General features: G+C 40.6%; 1 protein-coding gene across 3 annotated transcripts in view; it reads left to right on the forward strand.

Moving 5' to 3' along the window:
• PAK2 (p21 (RAC1) activated kinase 2) overlaps positions 1 to 21,872 on the forward strand; it is a 47,134-nt gene that overhangs the window by 16,501 nt on the left and 8,761 nt on the right. For 2 of the 3 annotated variants that reach the window (XM_069791765.1, XM_069791766.1), the window contains 10 exons: positions 6,849 to 7,059; positions 12,777 to 12,877; positions 13,391 to 13,541; positions 14,428 to 14,459; positions 14,812 to 14,919; positions 16,138 to 16,270; positions 16,923 to 16,986; positions 17,781 to 17,829; positions 19,859 to 19,971; positions 20,479 to 20,596. In XM_069791765.1, the coding sequence (XP_069647866.1) occupies positions 6,873 to 7,059; positions 12,777 to 12,877; positions 13,391 to 13,541; positions 14,428 to 14,459; positions 14,812 to 14,919; positions 16,138 to 16,270; positions 16,923 to 16,986; positions 17,781 to 17,829; positions 19,859 to 19,971; positions 20,479 to 20,596 (1,056 nt within the window). In that variant the 5' untranslated portion in view covers positions 6,849 to 6,872. Of the gene's footprint in view, positions 1 to 3,386; positions 3,474 to 6,848; positions 7,060 to 12,776; positions 12,878 to 13,390; positions 13,542 to 14,427; positions 14,460 to 14,811; positions 14,920 to 16,137; positions 16,271 to 16,922; positions 16,987 to 17,780; positions 17,830 to 19,858; positions 19,972 to 20,478; positions 20,597 to 21,872 lie in introns of those variants that run through there. The other variant, XM_069791768.1, reaches the window with a different exon arrangement.

The raw sequence follows: 21,872 nt of genomic DNA on the forward strand, positions 1-21,872 counted from the left end.
ATTTCATTCTGCTTTTGGACTCCAAAATCTGTTTGGTCCAAGAAAATGGAATATCTGATGAAATGAGCAGCTCTCTAATCCCCACTTAAAAACTGCACAATGTGCGTATCTGTTTGCCCTCTTTTCCAGAATAATGAAGCATCAAGTCTCTTCTCCTCCAGTAAGGTGTTTTTTCAGGTATTTAAAGGTGGTGGTGTGGGGAGGCTGAGAATAAGCTAGTTACCAAAACCACTGGAGGCTTGGGGTCAGTGTACTGGGAATGAGTCTCCAGACATTTTCAACAAGTATTTTTTTAATATAAATCAAGAGTGGGACATGACTATCTTCAATCTGTCTTGTGACATGGGTCTTTTCTTGAAGCATCACATGCTAGCTCTTTTATTGTATTGTTTTTAATTACTCTATGCTTCTTTTCACTTGACATCATCTGCCTTGGAGATTTGTTTGTGAGACATTTATTTTGCTATTTTCCTCTGCTCTGGACCTGGCTGTTCCGGATGCCGCTCTTTGTGCATGACAAATGTTGCCAGTAGCACCCTATAAGGCTCTACAGGAAGACAGCAATGACAGCCGCTGCCGTGCAGATTGCTGTAAGGATAACTTTCTTTTCTCAACCCTTATGCCGTCTGCTAGAGCAGGGACAGGGAAATGCGCTTGCCATCAGGGCTTTTTTCACTTTTGATCTGTTCTCTTTTCTTCTGTTTCTTCTGTCGGACAACAAAAGGTTTCACTGTGTTGCTTTCAAGCGCTGTGCCCACTCTCTGTGACCGTGGCCCGAATGTTCTGCAGTTCTCCTTGCAGCAGTTCAGGTGGTGTCTCAATAAGGTCCCACAGCTGTAGAGGCACATCAAGGATTATGATTTCAAAAGTAAAGTGGTTGTGTTTCTTAATGCATTGTTAGCCTGAAATCCCTTACTTCTGCTTTTTGGTCAGCCCTGCAAAATAGACTTGAATTTGATGTTTGTGTTACTCCTTCTGTGTTACGTTGCTGATAGTAAATGAGTTGAGTAATTTTTACCTGCAGTAAACAGAACTGAGTTCAGTTTGCAGCTCTCTGAGCCTCCTGTCAGGGTATGTACATACAGAGGATTTGATTTATTTGACTATTTTAGTTCTGGCTTCTTGGAGATCTGTTGCTTAAGTGGCAGTGTAAAGCCAGGATATTGTGTGCCAGGAGTAGGAATTTATGTATATGTTATCAAACAGCTCTGAGCTTGATGTGTTTTGTTGATGTTTTGGGTTTTTTTTTTCCCAAGCAGTAGTCCAATTTACTTTTGCATCAAATTCCAGGCACTGAAATACAGATGCGGCCAAGACTCCTCAAATACATTAATTTGAACATCTTAAGAAGACAAAATTAAAATCATTATGATATGAGAACTTTCTACAGCAGCTGTTTCATTTGACGCATGGTACCATCTTCCTATCCCTGCTTGAGGCCTTACAGTACTACACTGTAAGACTGATGTTCGTGCACACAGAATGCATATTTAAAACTTAATCCGCTCAAGTAGAAGTGCTCCAGGAAAAATGTGACTCTGCTCTATAGCAGATAGGAAAGCGATTATCATCTATTTCGTTTTATTTCCCTTTAGTCATTCTGCAAACAGGTTTGAGAGGAAAAATGTTGGTCCTTTTTTAAAAGTTGGAGGAGCTAAATTGCAGCCCCGTGGTGGAGGGGGGCCTCCATGGTAGGGCCTGCTGCTGAACAAGCGCACCGCTTCAGCTGGGATGGGAGTGCGTGTCAGCCTTGATACTGATCACGAGGGAGGCTGAGGGAGCCAGGACCAGCACAAGAGCTGTACTTAGGAAGTTCTTCAGGAAGCAGCCCAGCTTTATGCTCACACAAGGGGGAATTGAGGGGCGGGGGGGAACCGCAACAAAAAAACAAGTCAAAGCCAGAGCATTCAGATTAATGTGCTGCAGCAGTGTGTGTTCATTAGCTTTGTGAAAATGTTGCCCAATTCTCAGTTTACTTTCCAGCTTTTACTCACTGTCAGGGTTATGTTTCAGGGTGTTTTCCCACCAGTGGCAGTGACAGGAACTGCTGTGTCTCTTCTGTGACCTGGGTATGCTGTAGGTTATTGGGCCCTTTTCTTCCCCAAAAGATAGAAAGCTAGTGAGCAGCAGAACTGACTCCTGGAACATCGTTGTAAAAATGAAACTCTGAACACCCGTGCAAATCAGTCACTGCAGGTCTGTCTCTTCAGGGGCTGGGAGGAAGAGAGTGGGTTAAGCTACACAAGGAGCTTTCCTGTGCTTGTCTTGCATCAGCCTCACTGGGCAAAGGTGGAAAGAGCAGAGTTGCACTTCTGAGGAACTTGGCTTCAGGTCTGCCACTGTCGGTGGTGGGGGATTAGGATGGCACAGACCCTGGCTGGCTGCTTGCTGCTGCCTTTGCAGCAGAGGAGAGCACATTTGCTCTTCAGCTGCTGCAGTTTTGTGTTATGATGGTGTCTGAGGCTGCTGAGGATGACGAGAGTACTTCTGTTTTTGCTGCCCCAGTGGAGGGCAAGAAACCTTTGTCAAAAGGAGGGGGACAGCTGTTGGGAGTAGGATCATATACTGGAGATGAGGACTGAGAATCAGAGCCTTGTGGTCACCAGTGCTGGTACCTGTGAGTATGTTTTGTGGACTAAGCAGCAGAACTGTTGGGACAAAAGCTTTTAGCTCTTTTTATGTCTTTTTTTTTTTCTTTTTTGTGAGTGTAATGGATTGCAGCACTGTCCTGTGGTGGGAATGAATCTGTCTGAAGTCTGTAGTTAAGTATTGTTTGCAGCTTCACAGCTTGTCTCTGTGGTTCATTCCATTGCTTTCTAGTTCTTGTAATTAAATGTAGTGCAACTAGTGATTGTGGGGGAGTTGCCGATGTGCTTGAATATATTATTATTACTGGTATTATCTTCACTGGCAAAGATGAATGTTAATCCCTTTCCTCTGATTACACCCTCTTCCATATATTATCTTTGTTTCTTTTGTCATCATTCTTCCACATTTAGCATACTTTTATGAGGTTGCTCAAACTTATGTTAACCATTTTAGTAAACGTCTTTCAACCAAGCTAAAAAAACCCCCCGCCATTAATTGTGTTGTCCAATTCTGTCAGAGAAATATGAACCTTACATCCCCTTTGCAAGTACACAGACTCTTGGCAGGCAATGTAAAAATGAAAATAACCCTGGTCCTTGCAATTCTCTGCACAAGCCATGATTCAGCAAGGCAGCCACGTGGGTGATGGTGCAAGAGTGATTACATCTAGCTGCTGTGAAATGAACCCGCTCCTTTCCCTCTGGGGGAGTGAGAGAGCAGAAAAGGAGCTTCAGGGTATATTTTCACTCTTTTTTTTTTTTTTTTTTTTTTCCCTTCTTCTTTTAATCCCTCCTCCAGCCATTGCCCATAATGCCAAACCTCCGCAGCAATTTCAAAAGTAGTTCCTGATGCTGTGGAAACTTTCCCTGCATAATGAAGACAGGGTAAGGATAAAGGAGAGGGGAACTGCTCTTTTCTTCTGCACTCAGCTGTCAGAAAGAGACTAGCTGTTTGGACTTGAACCTGAACAAAATGATTGATTTTTAACTTCTGATGATTGCTTGAAGGATTAGACTTCTGTTTCCTGAAGCCATCTGTAGTGAGTGCAGCTGTTGTAATTTATTTATACTATGTGCATTGAAATGGTCCTTTGTGCAAAATAGTTTTGGATCTAGCACTTTATTTTAACAACAGTCTTTGAAACAGCCACTCAGAAATTATACTACTTTGTGTTAAGTAAATATCACATCTCCTGAGTTTTTCCTAAAAGCTGAGGTTTTACTAAACTCCAGATTTAATGAGCTTGAGGAATTTTGTTTAACTGCAAATGCCAGAGCCAGTCCCTCAGGTGGGAAGCTGATGCCCGAGCTCTTTCTGCCACTCCAGTCTGCTCTACCAGCCCTGCAGCTTGTCTTCTTGCAGCCCTGCAGCTTGTTTTCCTCCTGTAGAGCTCTTGAGCTCTACTTAGAGCAGGGTCAGGGATCTTTCTGAATGCTTTGAACGCTGAACAGCTGATCAGAGTTGCAGCTCTGAGGGTTCTGCAAAGATGCTGTTATGGCAGTTTCTTGAAGGGCCTGATTTTCTTGTGAAATAGATGAGTTTTGAATTTCCATATACTTGCTTCCAACTTGTTGCTTAACAGTTTCTTCTCTTGAGCATGCAAGGTGCTAAGGAATAATTCGTTTCAGATCAAGAAGCTGTAATACTTAGTATGCGATGGGCTGACTTGTGCTCGCGTCACTGAAAATTAAGAATTTTTACTATAGTGAGAATTTTATTTAAAAAACATGTAAACAAAAGTGCAGTAATTTTTTTTTTTTTTTTTTTTTTTAATTTGCAGCCTGAATACCACATTACAGCATTTTGAATTTGGTGACTGGGCTTTCCAAGGGAGCATGCGGGGAATTAGTATGGGCTTGGAGGGCCAAGTCTGTTCTTGTACAGTTTCAGATGCAGGTTAGTTGTTTATCCTTACATCCTGCTCTTGCTAATATCAGGCAGCTTGAAAAACTGCACAGATGTAGGAAATAATAGGGTGTATTTTAGAAAAATACAGAAGGCTACTCATGATGTTGCTTTCTTCACAAAGTATATAATTTTGGTGTTGAAGTTATGTGATATGCTTATTTACCTACTATGATTTCTTTAGCTATTTGATTGTATTTCTCTGCTCAAAAGGAGGGGTGCTTTCTTTTAAACATTTGTTTGCATTTGAATAGCTAAGAACCCTATATCCTACCCTTTTCTGAGATTTGATTATCATAAGGGAAATGGATTGTGGTCCCCTGTACTGCCATCACTCCAAGCCCAGCTTCAGTAGGGCTCTCTAGTACCATATATCTGATTTGGTGGTTCAGACCAGAAATTTGTATGTCTCAGATTGGTGGCAAGTACTTTGTGCAAACAATATGTATTGCTACAGAAGCGTTTGGAATTAAAATCCCTGTGGCAAGGCTGCTCAGACCTGCTGTTAGATTGCAGGGTTCTTAATTTTTTTCCCCATATTGCAGTGTAGGTACTGGAAAATACAGAAGATCCTGTAGATAACTTGCAACATCTGAAAGAGCAATCAGTAAGTGAATTTGGAAGACTGTTGGAGGATGGGAATCGCAGTCTGATTCACAGCTGCATCCCTGCAGACATGTTCAAGTGTTGCAGGCCTATTTCTTGCTCCATCATCAGGCAAAGGGCTCGAAGGCAGGTTTGTCTAGGGGGGTGTTGCACAGCTTGGACTGCTGTTCGCCATCAGTCTTTAAGTAGATGGGGCAACCAGCACATGTCCAGTTTTTACCTGCACTGACAGAACTTTGCTTTGTGCTGCTTGTGCTTCTGTAGGTATTTGTATAGAAGTGATATGCTTTCATGGGCATTTATGGTGGTAATTAATTTTAATCTCTCTTGAGCTTCATGGTATCAGTGTGCTCTTGTGCTGCTTGGATTCAGGCTGCTAGCCTGATTTGTTTTCCTTTTTGGGGATTTGACAGTAGTCACCCACCCAATGAAATGATAAGGAATGGCAGTCTACGTGTTTTTAGTTCTGCTGCGAAGACCATGTTATGCAAGATGCACATGTTGTGCTGAGACATTGTATAGCACAATATTTATACTTTGGAAATAAGGTGTGATAGTTGAGAGTGGATTGCACTGTCTTATCCTGACTTTCTCGAATGATACTGATAATGATTGCTCCAGTGGTGTGGCTGGGACTGAGTCATGCTTTAGGACTCTGACGGGCAGCTGGTAGACACCAGTAGGCCGTTCATTTCCCAAACTGTTGTGAGAGGAGGAGGTCAACACAAAGGAGATATATTGGCTCCTGTTGCAAAGAGGTAGCTCATCATTTGAGCGTATGGAGGAATGAGGGACATATTTGTTATTCAGCTGTCACTGAGAGGTAGTTTCTGTAAATCTTTCTTTGTGCTATTAACTCTGTAGCAGAGAGGCTGCCTGTTTCTTGGTGATCAGAGAAGAATCTCCAGGATATTATGGGAAGGGAGGAAGGGCCAGTGCAGATTTTCTTGAATGTGGAATGTGTCTTGTAGATGCTTTATTGTGCTGTGTTTTTAGCTTTAGCAGCTATTTGTTTGTGATCTTGCTCATGTTTTTGTTAAGACTCAGAGAGGATTGTGGTGATAGTATATATTCTCTTTACAAATGGAGCAAGTGTGGCACAAAGTGGTGAAGCAATCCAAGTCCTCATTCAGAAGTGGAATGCATCCAGTGGATCTTAGTCCCATGTTCTTTAATGTTGGCTGCATAATTTGGGTAGAGATAATCTTCATACAACTTAATGTGGACAGTGTGCTGAACTGTGACTTATAAGCTATTCTTTTCTCCCCAAGATCTTGTCTGATAAATGACAAGAAGGGAAGCATCTAAGGCTTTTGAAGGTGTTTGAATCTAGAGTATGAAGATCTTTGGGCTAGACCTATCCCTAAAAGATGTTGTACTTACACCCTTACATGTACTGTCCTTTTCATGTACGCAACCTTTGTGTGAACAGATAGTGAACTAGATCTGGGAATTGATCCACATTATAACTGACAGTTCTTTTTGACTGGGTTAGTTTTATCGCTGGAAAAATTTATCACTCCATCCCACAAATGCTGCTGCTGGCCCAAATGAATGGGTGGCCCAGAACTGGGAGCGGGAAGGGATCTGCTTCCTTTGGCAGAGACATCAGTGTCTGCCAGTGCAGTGCTTGCTGAGTTCCTCAGAGTTGAATTTGCACCTCCTTTCCCTGTTGGCCAACAGAAGAAACACTACATTTATGTATTCTATACTCTTTTCCTATGTTAAAACAAATATTTCTATTTCAGTGCTTTCACTAGCTATTGAGAACCATGTCTGACAACGGAGAACTGGAAGACAAGCCACCAGCTCCTCCCGTCCGGATGAGCAGTACTATCTTCAGTTCAGGGGGCAAAGACCAGTTGTCTGCCAACCACAGTTTGAAACCCCTGCCTTCTGTACCAGAAGAGAGAAAACCTAGGAATAAAATCATCTCCATATTCTCTAGCACTGAAAAAGGTAAGATGCCTCTATTTTCCAAAGTTACTACTTGCATTCCTTTACTCTTGTAAGTTTTGGTAGCACTTCAGACATTTCAGTCTAGCTTGTCCAAGTGTAAGGGATTGGAGGAAGTGTTGAAAGTTGGATATGTGTGTTCAATGAGCTGAGATGTTCTCTCTGTTTGCACTGGGATGTTTGAAGCTGAAATGCTAAGTAAGAAAAATTAAATAGCTCACTGAGGAAAACCACCACCTATTGCTTCTCATGTTTGCTGCCCAGTTTAAAGTAATGCATTTCCAAACAACCTTAATAAATGTTTGTGATTCCTTGGTATCATATTACTTACCATTTTGCTACGCTAAATGCAGATTCCTGGTTTAAACTGACCATCCAGCTCTTTTAGAAGTTACTTTGTGTTGATGACCATTTATGTGGCAGCTTGAGGAGAAAAAGGTAGTAAAGAAATAGTGGGGAGGGTGCAGTGTGCATGAAGGAGAATTGAGAAAAATTAAGTCCTTCTGTCTGTGGAACTGCACTGTTAGGATTAGTTAGTAGTGGGGGAAAATCTGGATTGCTGTAAACAAGGATTATTTCTGAGAAAAAATTGCTGTTATGAAACTAGACTGTATTTATGCTTTGTTTCTGCCCTCTTTTCTGTATGGTGAATGTATGTACAGTGCTGGAGTCCTGATCCTGGTTCTCCAGGATGTCTGTATCCATGTACAAAAAAATAGTGCATAGATAGAAATATCTTCTAACATCTGGTATGGTAAAGCTGCGCAGGGACCTATAAGCCTGAACTGAAACTGCTATGCACTTCATTAATGCCTACCAGTTAGCATTTTTGTGATTACTCTTAAGATGCACAAGGGGAAGACCCTGCTGCTTTTAATGTCTTCTAGTTCTTCTCTTGTCTTCCTGCGCCTCATTGCTGATGTGCTGGGCAGGACTGAACCAGTCATGCTGACATAGGTTTGTCTGTTTCAGGAGACTTTGCTCCTTTGGTTATTTATTCGCTTGGCTAAGTATTTTCCCCAGGGCTGGTTTTTCCTTTTGCTCAGCTGTGTGAGCAGCCCCTCTGCAGCCATGCTTCACCCTGGAGACAAACACCAGAGGCAGGCTTCCCTGTATTTAGAAGATCTGGCTTTCCATGATCTGGCAGAGTTTCTGTGCTCAACAGTGGGCGTGTTTTCAGAAGATGGAAGGATTTGGCCAGTGTAGCTTTTGGAAGCAGAATAGTTATTTCACAAGGTCCCTTATTGTGAAATAACTGTCCGTGGCTGGGTTACAGCAGAAGAAGTGGTGGTCTTTTTTTACTGCCATGGGTAAGCCTTAAAGAGGTAAGTCTATAAGAAGAACGTGAGAAGCTACTACATGTTGGTGGCAGCACCCCAAGAGAGACACTCCAGGCCTCAGAGGCTGGTGAAGCTGGGTGCTGTAAGCTAGGCATAGTGCCACATGTCTAGAGCAGGTTCTAGCTTAGCCCTTCAATACTGCAGAAACTGGTGTTTTACCATTATATCACTGATCATGGGAGGAAGTGCCTAGAAATTGTCATGGTGAGTGCTGCAACAAAATCTTGTGGAAGGATCACATCTGTCCATCTTCAGACTAGGAGAAGGGTTTAGGAGCTGGGATGGCCCTTGTCATTATGCTATTGCATTGATCGTTTACCAGAGCATTTGTAGCCCTTTTTTACAGACAGGGATATAATCAAGTAGAACATAAACCCCATGTGAAAGAAGGTTTTCCTTGCTCTGAATTAGTAATACTGTGTAGGACTTGCTTGTGTTGTGAAATGAATTATGAATGCAAGTAGGTGCAGCGCAGCTGGAGAGCTTTGTGACATTTTATAGTGCCTTTACTTCTCCTTGGATGTTTCCTCTTTCCATCTTGACAGTGGGTTTGTTCGTTGGTGAAATGGCTGGGGAGGTGGTTGAAGGCTTGTCTGAAGTTGTATTGGCTCATCTGAAATTGCTTTGGAGTCCCATTACTTAAGCTTATTCAGACCACTCTGTAAATACTGACGTGCACCACATTTATGGAAATTAATCTGCATACTTGTTTAGCATGTGTCTGCATACCTACTGATATTTATTGATGCAAACTAAAACTTGAAGAAATAATTTCTGCTGAGAAAAGTACATTTTAGAGAAAATGGTGTCAGTTTATGTTTTCTAGATGTTAAAAAGTAATGAAAGGAATGTCCTTCTGAAAAAAAGCAGAAGGTTTTACTGCATGGCAAGATAATGTGGTTAGGAAAAATGGTAATTGCATTATCTACCTTAAAGAAACTATCTGAAAGTTGCATTTTTTTAATTTGAAAAAACTTGTCAATTGGATGACCCACAGCAAGGATAATGTAAACATCCAAAGAAACGTTTTTGGCCCTCAAGACTGCAAAACTGGCTGTCAAATGTAATCAGAATATAAATGGACACAGTGACTTTCTGGCACTAAAACAATAGTCAGATGTTGGTGGTTTTGTTCATTAGCATGGCTGAGGTGCACCCTCACCAGAAATGCCCATTTAAATACCTTTTTTTTTTTTTTTTTTTTTTAAATTCTGCTGCTGGGAAGCTTTACAGAATTATTAACTTCCTGCTTGGTTTTAAAAAATATATTGGGACTATATGCAGAATAACCTGTGAACCTGGGATAGAAATTTTTTCACAGGAAATATTTCTCCAGCCAGTGCAAAAGTTTACAAATTACTACAAAAATGGTAAATTCACCATTTCAGAAAATGAAGGAATGCCTTACCAGGAGATGTACAAGACTACTGCAAACAGACCTGTTACTGGATAACATTGTTTGGCTTTGTTCTGCAGATCTCTGTCCGTATGGTTTTGCAAGCCTCATCGTACCTATTGCCACAGCTCTGCCCCCCTCCCCTCCCTGGGTCTTCTCTTGGGAGGTTTCTCTAGCTTAGGAGATGGTGTTGGGGAGGTGATGTGCTTTGGGGGAATCACTGCAGACGGTGAGGTTTAGCAAATGCAGTTTGTGCCCCAAGCCTGAGCTAGTTCTGTGCTGAAATAGTCATGAATTTGAAGGGATTATTTAATGACCTAGTCATGGAGGTTTTTCTTCCCCTACTTCCATTGTTTAGGATAAATGAAGTGATAATCATCTTTTTACTGGAGTACTTAATTGCCATGAATTTCCTTGGCTAGACTTCTGAAGTCAAATGAACCTGCGTGTGTTTTTGGAAAGCTTTAAAATAGTCCCCTAAAACAAGAAATGTTTGTCTTCAAGCAGAACTTATTAAAGGAGGTGCTGTGGGGCATCGCCCAGGACCTGGGATCATGCATGTGACATGCTTGAGACCGCTGGCTCAGGGCAGATTTCAGTGGGGTTTCAGCTGCGGCTCAGTAACTCAACCTGTACTATCTAGAGTCATCTACCTACCACGACCAGGCTGTTGAGAAACATCTGTGTTTCTTGCTTTGTGTATGGAGGTTGGCTGGTGGGAAGTGAGGGATGCTTGAGGATGGGTTTGCAATGCAGGAGGGTGTGTGAAGTACCTTGGGTGACGCCTCACTGAGTGCCTGTGGCTTCATTTGGGGAAGGGAAGAGTCCAGTTGTATTTGAGGCACTTTCTTCATCGGACAGAGCAATTCTCCAATTCACTGAATCCTGAAGGACCTGCGTCTTTCCCCTCCCAGGAACAGAGGGACTATATGCTGCTGTCCCTGCAGGGCCAAGGGACCACATCTTACATTCACTTGCTGTTTGAAACGAGCGTTGCCCTTTATCAAAGGATTCCCATTTAGATACAGAACTGTGTTGCAAACATCATCAGAGGTTGGAAAGCAGCGTGGCCTCACAGTGGCCTTGTTCGCAGAGCCTCGAATATGTCCTGCCAACACATGACTCACAGGACTTGCCTCTTGACTGGAGCTCACTGCTTGTGTTTGTTTGAAGTGCTGCTCCAATCTGCTGTTCCTGTGGGCAGAGGAGTGATTTTTACTCTTCTTGCCTAGACTACTGATAAGATTGGTGTATATTTGGAAGGAGTGGGTTTATTTGTGCAGCATGTGCTGGAGGGTTTGAGCACCAGCTCCTGTTCCCTATGTGTCAAGTGGTCCTGAACAGGAACCTTCCTGAGGAATAGAACTTTTGTTCCCCCCCCGCCCCGCCCCTTGCTTTCACATAAACAACTGCAAGAGATTGGGAAGAAACAGTACTTTCCTTAAAGGTTTTCACATAAGCAAGTTTCTCCTGTCCTGTGACTGAACGGCGTTAATGGGAACATTTGACAGTCTGTTTGCTTTTTGGCTCTGACCTGTGCAGCCATATTAAAGATATCCTGTTTATAATAGCCGTGTCTTTCCACTGCATTGTTCAGCTGGAGGTGGCCCACATGGCTTTTCGTTTGTAAGTATTGTCCTCGGCTCCTCGTCCTTCCTCTCACGCCAGTGTGAGGGGATTTCAGACAGTTTCTCTGGCTCTGAGCAGCATGATCTATGCTTGCCCCACGTTCAGTAACTTTTTATCGTGTAGTAACGAAGAGGGTGCTATTTTAGCTGCTCTTTTTCTGTACTGAAACTACATGACTTTTATTTTTCAGGTGAATTTAAAAACAAAGCAAAAAACCTTTTTTTTTGACATACAAACATAAAATGGTAATCATTAGATTGCAAAATGGTGTGCTGCTTTCCTTTGTGGTTATGAGCACTATGGCATTCTTGCTGGCTTCATGCACGCTATAATAAATGCAGCTGATTCAGCTATATGTTCTGCGAGCCCACAGGCGTTCCCAGGATTACACATGCAGTTAGTTTTCTTGGTATCAGGTTAGACACGCTCTACAGCTCACTGCCAGGCCTCTGCCTTTCAGCAGAAGACTGTGAGATGAGACCTTGAGCATCATCCTTCTACCTGGAAAGCAAATAGCAAGTACGCCCCTCTGCTCTGGCAGGGAAAGAAAGCAGGGCTCGGGCTTTTTTGCAAGAACAAGAAAACAGGTTCCTGAAGCCTTTCAATTTAACTCTGAATCTTTTCTGAGTAAAGGGAACAGAATGATGTATTTTATATTCAGAGTTAACTACAAATTGTCTTTAATTTTTTTTTAATTTTCTCTTTGTCAGAAAAAAAAAATTAAAAACAAACAAACAAAAACCCCAAGCCCCAGGCATTATAAAACATCTTATAAATTTAATTGAATCTAGGTTGGATTGTGCACATGGTCCTACCCATTGTCTGTTCCTGCTTCTGGTACTTATTATGCTTGCTTCCCCCTGTTTTAATTTAAATTAGGTAATTGCTCTGAGGCTATAAACTCTTATCTTCAACACAGGAAGTCCTAGTTTGCATTAATTACCTTGAATTGAAGCTGTGAGGCAACTGAGTTTTAACTGTCTTTAGGGTGAACTTGAGGTTGAACTGAAGCTGTCTTCAGTGTTGTTCTTAATCCATATTAAAATGTCCTTTTTTGCATTGTAAACATTTCTTATTCTCAACAGAGCTCCTTGTGCTCCCATGCTCTTAATTTCTTATTCACTTGCTACCATAGTATAAATGATTTGAATGGAAGAAGTTGTTGATTCTTACGTGAAGTCTATACCAACTTGAAAACGTCAAATCACTGTGCTGCATATGTAAACACCTCCATCCAGTAAACAGAATAATGGTTACAGTCATCCTAACTGTTGTAATGCTTTGATTGATTATATTAAATGGAGACAGTAGGACTTTAAATCTTTGCTCAGTAGATCTTTGAATGTCTTTTTTAGGAAGCAAGAAGAAGGAAAAGGAAAGGCCAGAAATCTCCCCGCCATCAGATTTTGAGCATACCATCCATGTTGGCTTTGATGCTGTTACTGGAGAGTTCACTGTAAGTATACCTGCCTAAGAGTTGCTCAGAAAACAGCTGTGGGTCAGTGCGGTGGTGAAGCCATTGTGATGTTTAGTTAGTCTTTGTTTTTATCAAAGAAATAATTCTACTGTGTATTTGTAGAGCATGCAGAGTAATGAGACTGTGACCTGTTAGTACTTCTGCAGTATAAGTGTCAGATCTGATGCTTTGTCTTACCTGGGACAGCCTTCCCTGAGAAACCCTCTTCAGTTTCCTTTCATTAGTGGGTAGCACTGGTTTTGTTGAGCACTTTTGTATTCCCATTCCTCACATCTGGCTTAATACACCTGAAAGAGGTGGTGTCATGTTGGCATGGTGGTTTGTGTTGTGTCACTTATGTGCATACGGCTCCCCATTAAAACCCCATCCTACTTGTTCATGTGTTTAAGGCTGTGTGTATGTTACGCTTTTTGTAGAGGAAAGAAATTTGTTCTGCTCTTTAAAAATCTTTAAAATACTAGAAGGATGCTTAAAAATAGCCTATTTTTTCAGGGAATGCCAGAGCAATGGGCTCGGTTGCTTCAGACCTCAAATATCACGAAGCTAGAACAGAAGAAAAACCCCCAGGCGGTACTAGATGTGCTGAAATTCTATGACTCCAAAGACACAGCAAAACAGAAGTATCTGAGTTTTTCTGCTCCAGGTGAGATCCAAGTGTGTGAAGGACAGATTGAAGAGGAGTTGGGTATTTGGAACACAGTCTTCCTCTCTTTCAGAATAATAAATCAGATTCAAATGCTGAAAGAGCAAGCTAATTTTCAATTAGGAACAAATATTTGAAGATGGATTTAAAACTTAATGGAAACAGGCATTGTCCAGTTAATTTCTTGTTTCAAGTGGAGAGGGGAAGAAATGGAACTGGATAATTCAAAATAGCAGCCAAAATTAACTCCAGTGGGCTGTGTTTATGAAGCTGGGGCTCTGAGACTGGGATTAATTGGTTTTGTGCTGGAGACCTTGCCTCTGCTGTCCATGAACTTGATGTCACCATGTGGTGACATCAAAGATGCAAAATAAGTTGTGGCTCCTAGATCAGGAGCTATGTGGGGGGGCTAAGAGAATGATTGTCCTACAAACAGATGGAGTTTTACCTAATTTTATTCCAAATTATTTCTGAAAATAGCTTAGTAATAAATAAGACTTTGTAATATTCTCATCCTTGATTCAAGATACTGCTAAGGGAACAGAAATATCCATTTGATCCTGATTTCACATCTCAGTAAGACAGAACACAAGTGTGATGAGCAGTGCTCTAGTTGGAAAACTGTGTGTGGGTACTCAAGAGAGGTGAAGAGCAAGTTGGGAAATGAGTGGGTTTGCCTACCCTTAGGGGAGGATTTTAGAAACTTAGAGCTTCCTTCTGCATGGTCTTACAGTGCAATACTGGTTTCTTTCATTTGTGACCATGAAGTTTTGCTTTCTGAGAGATGAAAAAAATCTCCAAAGTGATCTGTGTTCTTTACTCTGTAAAGTTCACTTTTAATCATTTTTCTGATTATTTTATGTATTCTGGTATTTGTCCTATTTAGAAAAAGATGGTTTCCCTTCAGGAACGCCAACGGTGAGTGTGTTTACTATTCTCTGTGTGTTCTTAGGCGCATACAAGTTCAGGTCTTTTGTATTTGTTATATACTGAATCTTGCAGTATAAAACAAAATGAGAATTTTTTGCGGAATAAAAACATAAATTGGGGGGTCAACAGAGCATATTTCACTGGAGCGGTAGTATTTGAGTCTTGTAATAAAATGTAATAGGACACTTAAACGACTCAGCCTATCCTTTTCTTTTGGTATCAGTAACAATTCTTTTATCTTTGGGGGGGGGGTTGGGGAAGCAAGTATTTAAAACTGTGGGGGAGACAATTTTGGTTTTTTTTCTTGTTTTCTTTTTTTTTAATGTTGGTAAAAATGTAGACCAATGCCAAAGGTTCAGAACCATCAACAGCTGTGGCAGATGATGATGATGATGATGAAGAAGCTCCTCCTCCTGTTATTGCTCCACGGCCAGATCACACAAAATCGGTGAGCAGCTGTAAAATTTACAGTGCAGACCTGCATTTCTCAGTATTGTGGAACTTTTTCTACTTCTGTTTTCTAGCAAAGCGTTATATTTGTGAAATGAACTGTTGTAAGTTCTTAGGGAAAAGTTCAGTTTGTTTTTTGAGTTTCCTAAGAAAATGCCTAATTTCTGGGCATCAGTTGGATCAGAAGTCCTGAAGTTAATGCTGATTTGTTTGTTGGCTTGTGTTGAAGGCACCCAGTTATGCTTATCCTTCAACCCAACATGCAAGGAGGAGGCTTTTTAGTCCTAAAACTATAGCTAGTTTCTGTAACTTTGCACAGTACAGTGGTACAAGTGTAGTGTATTTGATTATTTTATTTGATTGCAGTGTGATAGCCTCACCAAATATACTACCTAAACCCAAAACAATTCAAATTTAAGATTTGAAAGATTATTTCACTCACAAAGTCATCAGCATTACATGAAAAGTTAAATGCTTCAGAAGCTGTTCATTAAGTTTTAGTGTAGTCATCCTGAACTACACACCTTGTTAATAATGTCCCAGGGATCCCACTTACTCCAGTTCATTCTTTTGGTTGTGGTAGGTGTACATTTTGCCTCTCTGTTGCCCACTTATTCTCACTCCAGGAGTGCAAATGTGAATTGTGTTTATTTGTCAGTGATACTGCTTTATAATTGCCCACTCTAGGTATGTAGATATATAAAACGTGACAGGTCTACAGATATTTCTAGAGTAGCTGTGTGTGTTTGTAAACGGCTCAGGAGGAAATTAAATTGCCAAGAAAAATCCCCTAAATTGGGGGCAACTGGGAAATTTCCGAGAGTCTCATGCTTCTTTTCATGGTGAAGCATGAATCTTTTTCCTTTAGATCTTAGCAGTAGTTGATCTTGCCATTAAATAGTCATTTCTGTTCTGTTAACTAGCATGGGTTATAAAGAATAAGCAGGTAGAAAACCCACAAAACGTCTGTCTGTGGAAGTTAGAGTGAATCTCCTAGCATCCACTCTGTTCAGGAGGTGCCTGGGTCTTTCTTTCAGAGGTCAGGAAGGTTGCCAGCATCTTGACTTACTGGACTTTAATGTTTCTCAGATCTAATTTCTGCCTCCAAGTTGTTATGTAAAATGGTGCTTAGGGATCTTTGAAGAACTGTGATTGCTTTCAACTGAAGGTCAATGATTGCAAAGAAAATGCTCAGGTAAATGGTCTCTCTTGACAGATTTATACACGGTCTGTAATTGACCCCATCCCTGCACCAGCCAGTGACACTTCTGTTGACAGTGCGACGAAATCAGGTGATAAACAGAAAAAGAAGACCAAAATGTCGGATGAAGAGATCATGGAAAAACTACGTAGGTGTTTTTTATTTCAGATAAGCAAAGGCTTTAGGACTGGGGAGGGACTTTAAGTTTTTGCCCTCATCTTTATTTTTGTGTAAGGGTTGTACGAATACTGTGCTTGAATGGTTTTGTGTCAGACAGTAGCTGAGAGCGCTGCATTCAGAATTTTTGCCGATTCGTATGCTTCAAAGCCTTATTGGGTAAAAAAAAATTGTAGAACTTTTTTTGGATTGAAGTTCAGTTGTGATAATGTGATCTGTGTGTATAATACAACCATAATAACACCAAATAGTTTCTGCTGTTGTTTGTTCCATAATCACCTTGAAGATAATTTTTCACCATATTAATGTTCCTGTGCTTAAGTTCAGAACTGACTAGTTTCTGGACTGGGCTAAGCTGATGGATTTTTCATAACCTCATACTGGGTTTTGCTACACAGAAGTTTATCATTAAATTGAGATACTAGGGGAAATAGCATGATCTGTCTCATTAATATGATTGTCTGAAGTTGGGCCATTTGTGACTGGAACTGAATCAGGAAGCTTTGACTGTTCATGCATCAGCCGTTACTACTTGAGCTGACGCACTCTTGGAGGTATCTTGGCCAGGCCAGCCCTACTAAAGGGGCACAGCAGGACTGACTTTTTTTGATTGTTTTTTTTAGGCACTATTGTGAGCATAGGAGATCCCAAAAAAAAATACACCAGATATGAAAAAATTGGGCAGGGGTAAGTATTCACCCCAACTTTTATTCCCATTGAGCCAGTGTTAAAAGCAGTGCACTGTTCTCTATCTGATACTATGATGTAGCCATCAATTACTGAAGCAGGCAGTAATGTTGGCTGTATTAAGCAGTGATAAACAGATGATGGTGGAAATTTTGAATTGTCTTTTAATGCAAAAGCGTAGCTCTAACTTCTCTGTGGGTGTATCTGTTCCTCTCCTCTCTCAGTAAGATGCATTCATCCATTTTGTAATATGACTGCTGAATAGCATGAGAGCACGTCAGAAGGCTTTCTGTGTGCTAAGCTAACAATAATGCCTTGACTAAGTTATTCTTCTAGTGGTCCTCTGAATCCTTCTGAGAAAAAAGTATATACAAGTTCTAGCTTTTCCAGCTTTGATTATACATATGCCTAATTCCTACATTATACTTTCCAAATAGGTCTGTGTGTGTTGTGGGCAGGCTTCCCCTGGGGGAAAATGAAAAGTAATACCTACTACAGAAAGGGCTGCTCAGCTATCTGATCATAGGGAGCAGCACAAGTGCTGGGGGCTTAGACATCCTGAATGCAGGAGGCATAGCTGGTGTCAGAAAAGAGCGTATTTGTGATTAGTTTGTTTCATGTGAACTGACTGGCATTTCTATGATACCACTTACTTTTAATAGCCTTCTTTTTGATACAGCTCTTGCAACATCGAAAACTGACACAATTTTGTGTTTGTGATTTGTCTGTTCCTGTGCATGTTTGTTACACAGATTGATGCAACTGGCTGTAACATTTTTTCTTTTTCTTCACAGGGCTTCAGGTACAGTTTTCACAGCTATTGATGTGGCAACGGGGCAGGAGGTAAGATTTCTGGGTTCATTGCAATGAAAATATTTTTTTCTGTATAAATGTTCTTCTGTAGGTGGCAGAAATGATTTGACTAGATTTCTTTCTGTGGCTCCCATCTTTGCCATCATCTCTCAGAATAATGTTTGTCATAGTCATTTGTAACAATGTGTGCCTTGTTCTGTAGTAATCAGATGATGAAAGCTAAAAATAGTTTTGTCTTTCCAGTGAAAAGCAGAGGGAGTGAGGTGTTCCAGAAATGGATTTTAAAAACAGTTTATCGTTCAAGAATTGTGCACCATGGTGTCCTGCATTTTTAGAAATAAAACTTTGTTTAGTCTCTGCACACTTCTTTTCTAGTCCTGTCTCGGTAGGGGTGATGGATGCACCTATCTGTATGGAAACAGCTTGCCTGCATGATTCTTTGTTGTAGTTAGAATGCCTTCTCCACATTCTGCTCTTTGCTTTTACTCCTTGGTGTCTTCAAACCCACTTGGTGAAATTGATGACATCAGCAATACTCTGCGTGCTTGTCATCCAGTGGTCATCTCTGGTTCCAGGGACTAAAATTTTAGGAATTACTTGCTTCTCTTTAGATTCACATTTCCTTAATTTTCCTTTAAATATCCACAAGTAGCCATTCCTTAGGTCACTGATAAGTAATTGCCCTTTCAACAGTAACCACATCCTCATAAAATGCAAGCCTTTCAATCATCTCAATACGTTGTCTCTTAATTTGCTTTCTACAAACTGCAGTACGTCATGTCCTTGTACTGACTGCAGAGTAAAATTTGTAATCCAGTTCCTTTTTAGACCTCCTCTGTGTCTTGTCAGGCAGGTGGGCTAACAGTTGATTGCTTGCATTCTTCATGTATTAAATGGATGCAGTACTCTGGCTTCCTCAGTGCTTAATGTATGAGGATAGAATTGGGTCTGTTCAGCGGTAAGAAGAGAAGGCCTAGGGAGGATTTTATTGCTATTTTCAGTGCCCTAATGGGAAGGTGTAGAGAATATGGAGCTAGACTCCTCTTACAGCTACACAGTGACAGGAGAAGAGGTAGCAGACAAAAATTGCCATAACGGAAATTCTGGTTAGATACTAGAAATTTTTTTCCCTTACATTCAGGATGATCAAACATGGGGCAGGAACCCAGAGAGGTTGTGGAGTATTTGCTCATTGAGATCTCCATTCAAAACTCAGTTGCACAAGACCTTCAGCAACCTGCTCCATGTTGGCTGTACTTTAAGCAAGGGATTGGACCAGATGACCTTCAGAGGTCCCCTCCAATCTTAGTTATTTTGTGATTCTGTGCCACAAATTCTCTTCTTTTAATGCCCTTGGCCGTATGATAACGATTGTTTCTACAAGATTATATTGGTTCTTGTGTTTGGTTTTGGACTCATGGGTAGGTTATCTTGTAAAACTCCAAAATGCCTCCTCAGAGTGTTGTAGCTAAGATAACTGGAACAATTCTTCTCCATTTTAAAGTCTGGAATACTTGTCCTGGTTAGCTTATTTCCTGGACAAGATAAGTCTTATCTTCCCTTCTCTCTCTGGGGTAGTTCATTGGCTTAATTGCTTTGAGAGGAATTCCTTCTGCCTCCCAGCATTCCTTATACCCAAACACTAATTTTGTTAGAATTTAGAAAACCGAATTGCCTTGCTTTGCATTGGAAAGCTTATACTTTCTCTCTTAGTTGCTACACGATTCTCTTCTGCTTTAGGCCTGTTGGTGTGAAATTGGGCAAGTATCTTTTTATCTCCTGAATGTTTCCTTTGCTGTCTGTTCTGGCCTTTGTTATTATTTGTGGATCTTTTCAGCTGCAAGAGGATGATGTTGGCTATGGGTGCAAGTTGCACACTCATCAAGTTGCATTCTTTTAAGTTGTGTGCTAATAAATAAATAACTTGCCAGCCGTAACCTGTGCTAAACTCCTTTAATCCTGTTACAGAATTTCTTCTAACTTTTCACTGTATTAAGAATGACTGAAAGGTTTTGATACTCAGGTTTAAGTGATTGCTGCTTTATTTTGTCCTATTCAGGTTGCTATTAAACAGATAAACTTGCAGAAACAGCCCAAGAAGGAGTTGATTATTAATGAGATCTTGGTAATGAAGGAGCTAAAGAACCCCAACATAGTCAACTTCCTGGACAGGTAAATGCAGACAGCTGGCTGATTCCTTCATCCCCAAGAGTTTCAAGAGGTTATAACTTGATATACTTAAAAGACCTGGATTTCCTGTACCTAAGGGTCTTATAAGCAAATAAGACTGTATTTAGACTGTTGTCTTAAGGAAAAAAAAAAAAAAAGTCATCTGTTACGGGGAATGGTCTTGATGATTCAGTAAGAAGGCTTCTTCTTGAAGTCATGAATGTAGTGCTACATGTAGTTGGGGATCAGTGATGGACAAGAGCACAGCTGGAGCAATGCTTGTGTTGTGCATGAGATACATAGGGTGTTATCCTGCCCTTTCAGGTAGTAAGAAGCACGCAGCTTTTATTGTCAGCATTTACATTTCAGGCTACCTTCCAGAGATTAACTTTCTTTACTGTTTGTCTTGAAGTGCTTATGAATCATTTCATTGACCAGCTCTTATCAGTCATTTTTCAGTTCTCCATCTCTTGATGGCAAATGGACATGCTTTTTGTTTTCCCTTTGTAGTTACCTTGTAGGAGATGAATTGTTTGTGGTGATGGAGTATCTAGCTGGAGGCTCACTAACAGATGTGGTCACAGAAACGTGTATGGATGAAGCACAGATTGCTGCTGTTTGCAGAGAGGTAAGTATTATAGTTGATGGGTGGAGGAATGAAGGTGCACTCTATTCCCCTAGGTTTTATGGTATACTTAGGTTAGGACTAATTGCAACAATTGCTGTTGGAGCCATTGAGTTAGGAAGAATGAATGATGCTGAGAGCAGAAATCAATGTTAAAATTACAGAAAATAACAGAATTAGTTTAACTCAGAAAATTGTGTGTTTGCAAGTTATAACACAAAAGAGCTATGGCAGTTTTTGAGCTGGATGTTTGGGAATGTTAGGTGATGGAGCAGATAAAGGTTTTGGGTTTGGTACCTGGATTGCCTAGTCCTGCTGACAGTGTTAACAGAAAGATATTAATAATGTGGACTGAAGTTCAAGAAAGAGCAACAAAGAAGTTTAGCAGCTGGAAAGAATGTATTTTTTTAACTGTGACTAATGAAGAATATTCAAAGGCACCAAAAAGAAAACTGAGTATTCATATATAGGTAATGTAGAAAGTAGAGATGTAAACATATTTTTAAAAAAAGAAAAAGAAAAAAGCCTGAAAGGCTGAGTTTTCCAGAAGGAAGAAGGGGAACTGCGTTGGCTTAGAGTCTGGAAGTGGATCTGATGAAACAGGAATACTTTAAGAAACATGTACTAAAATAAAGATGAACTTGATGCAGACTATACCTTTCTCATTTTAGTAGTTTTCATAGTGTGTGAAGTCTATAGTTGTGTGACAGTTAAGCTTTCTTTATGGATTTCTCTGAAAAATAATTCTCCAGAAGATTGTCGTTGGAATAATTTTAAGATTGCAGTAAGATTTCAAGTGGAAGAGTTAAAAACAGCTGATGTCAGAACTTATCAGTGGTTTCTGCCCTGAGTCAGAGTGCCAGCATCCAGCTCAGGCTTGATTTATTATGGCAGAAGGAGAAGTAATTGTATTATCTGCTGTGCAGGAGAAACTTAGCCTTTTAAAAACCCCATTTGACTATGTCAACATGACATCTGCTTTTGATGACTCACCCAAAGGGAGGGGATGGAAAGCAAACTTGTACACTAACGTGTATGGACAGGTAATGGTTTCCAGAGAAACTGGAGCTGGAAGCAGAGAACTGAAAGTAACTATTTACTGTAACAGTAATTAACTTTTCTGAGGAAAAAGTCTAATGTTGAACTATTGTACTTCATCAAAACTCTGCTGCCTTGTATATTAGATATGCTTCATTCTACAAATTAGTGCCACTTTGCCAAAGCAAATGAAGACACAAAAAACCCACTGGGGACTATATCCATGCCAAGTTGCAAATGG

This window comes from Haliaeetus albicilla, chromosome 9 (assembly GCF_947461875.1).
Source record: "Haliaeetus albicilla chromosome 9, bHalAlb1.1, whole genome shotgun sequence".
NCBI classification, from domain to species: Eukaryota; Metazoa; Chordata; class Aves; order Accipitriformes; family Accipitridae; genus Haliaeetus; species Haliaeetus albicilla.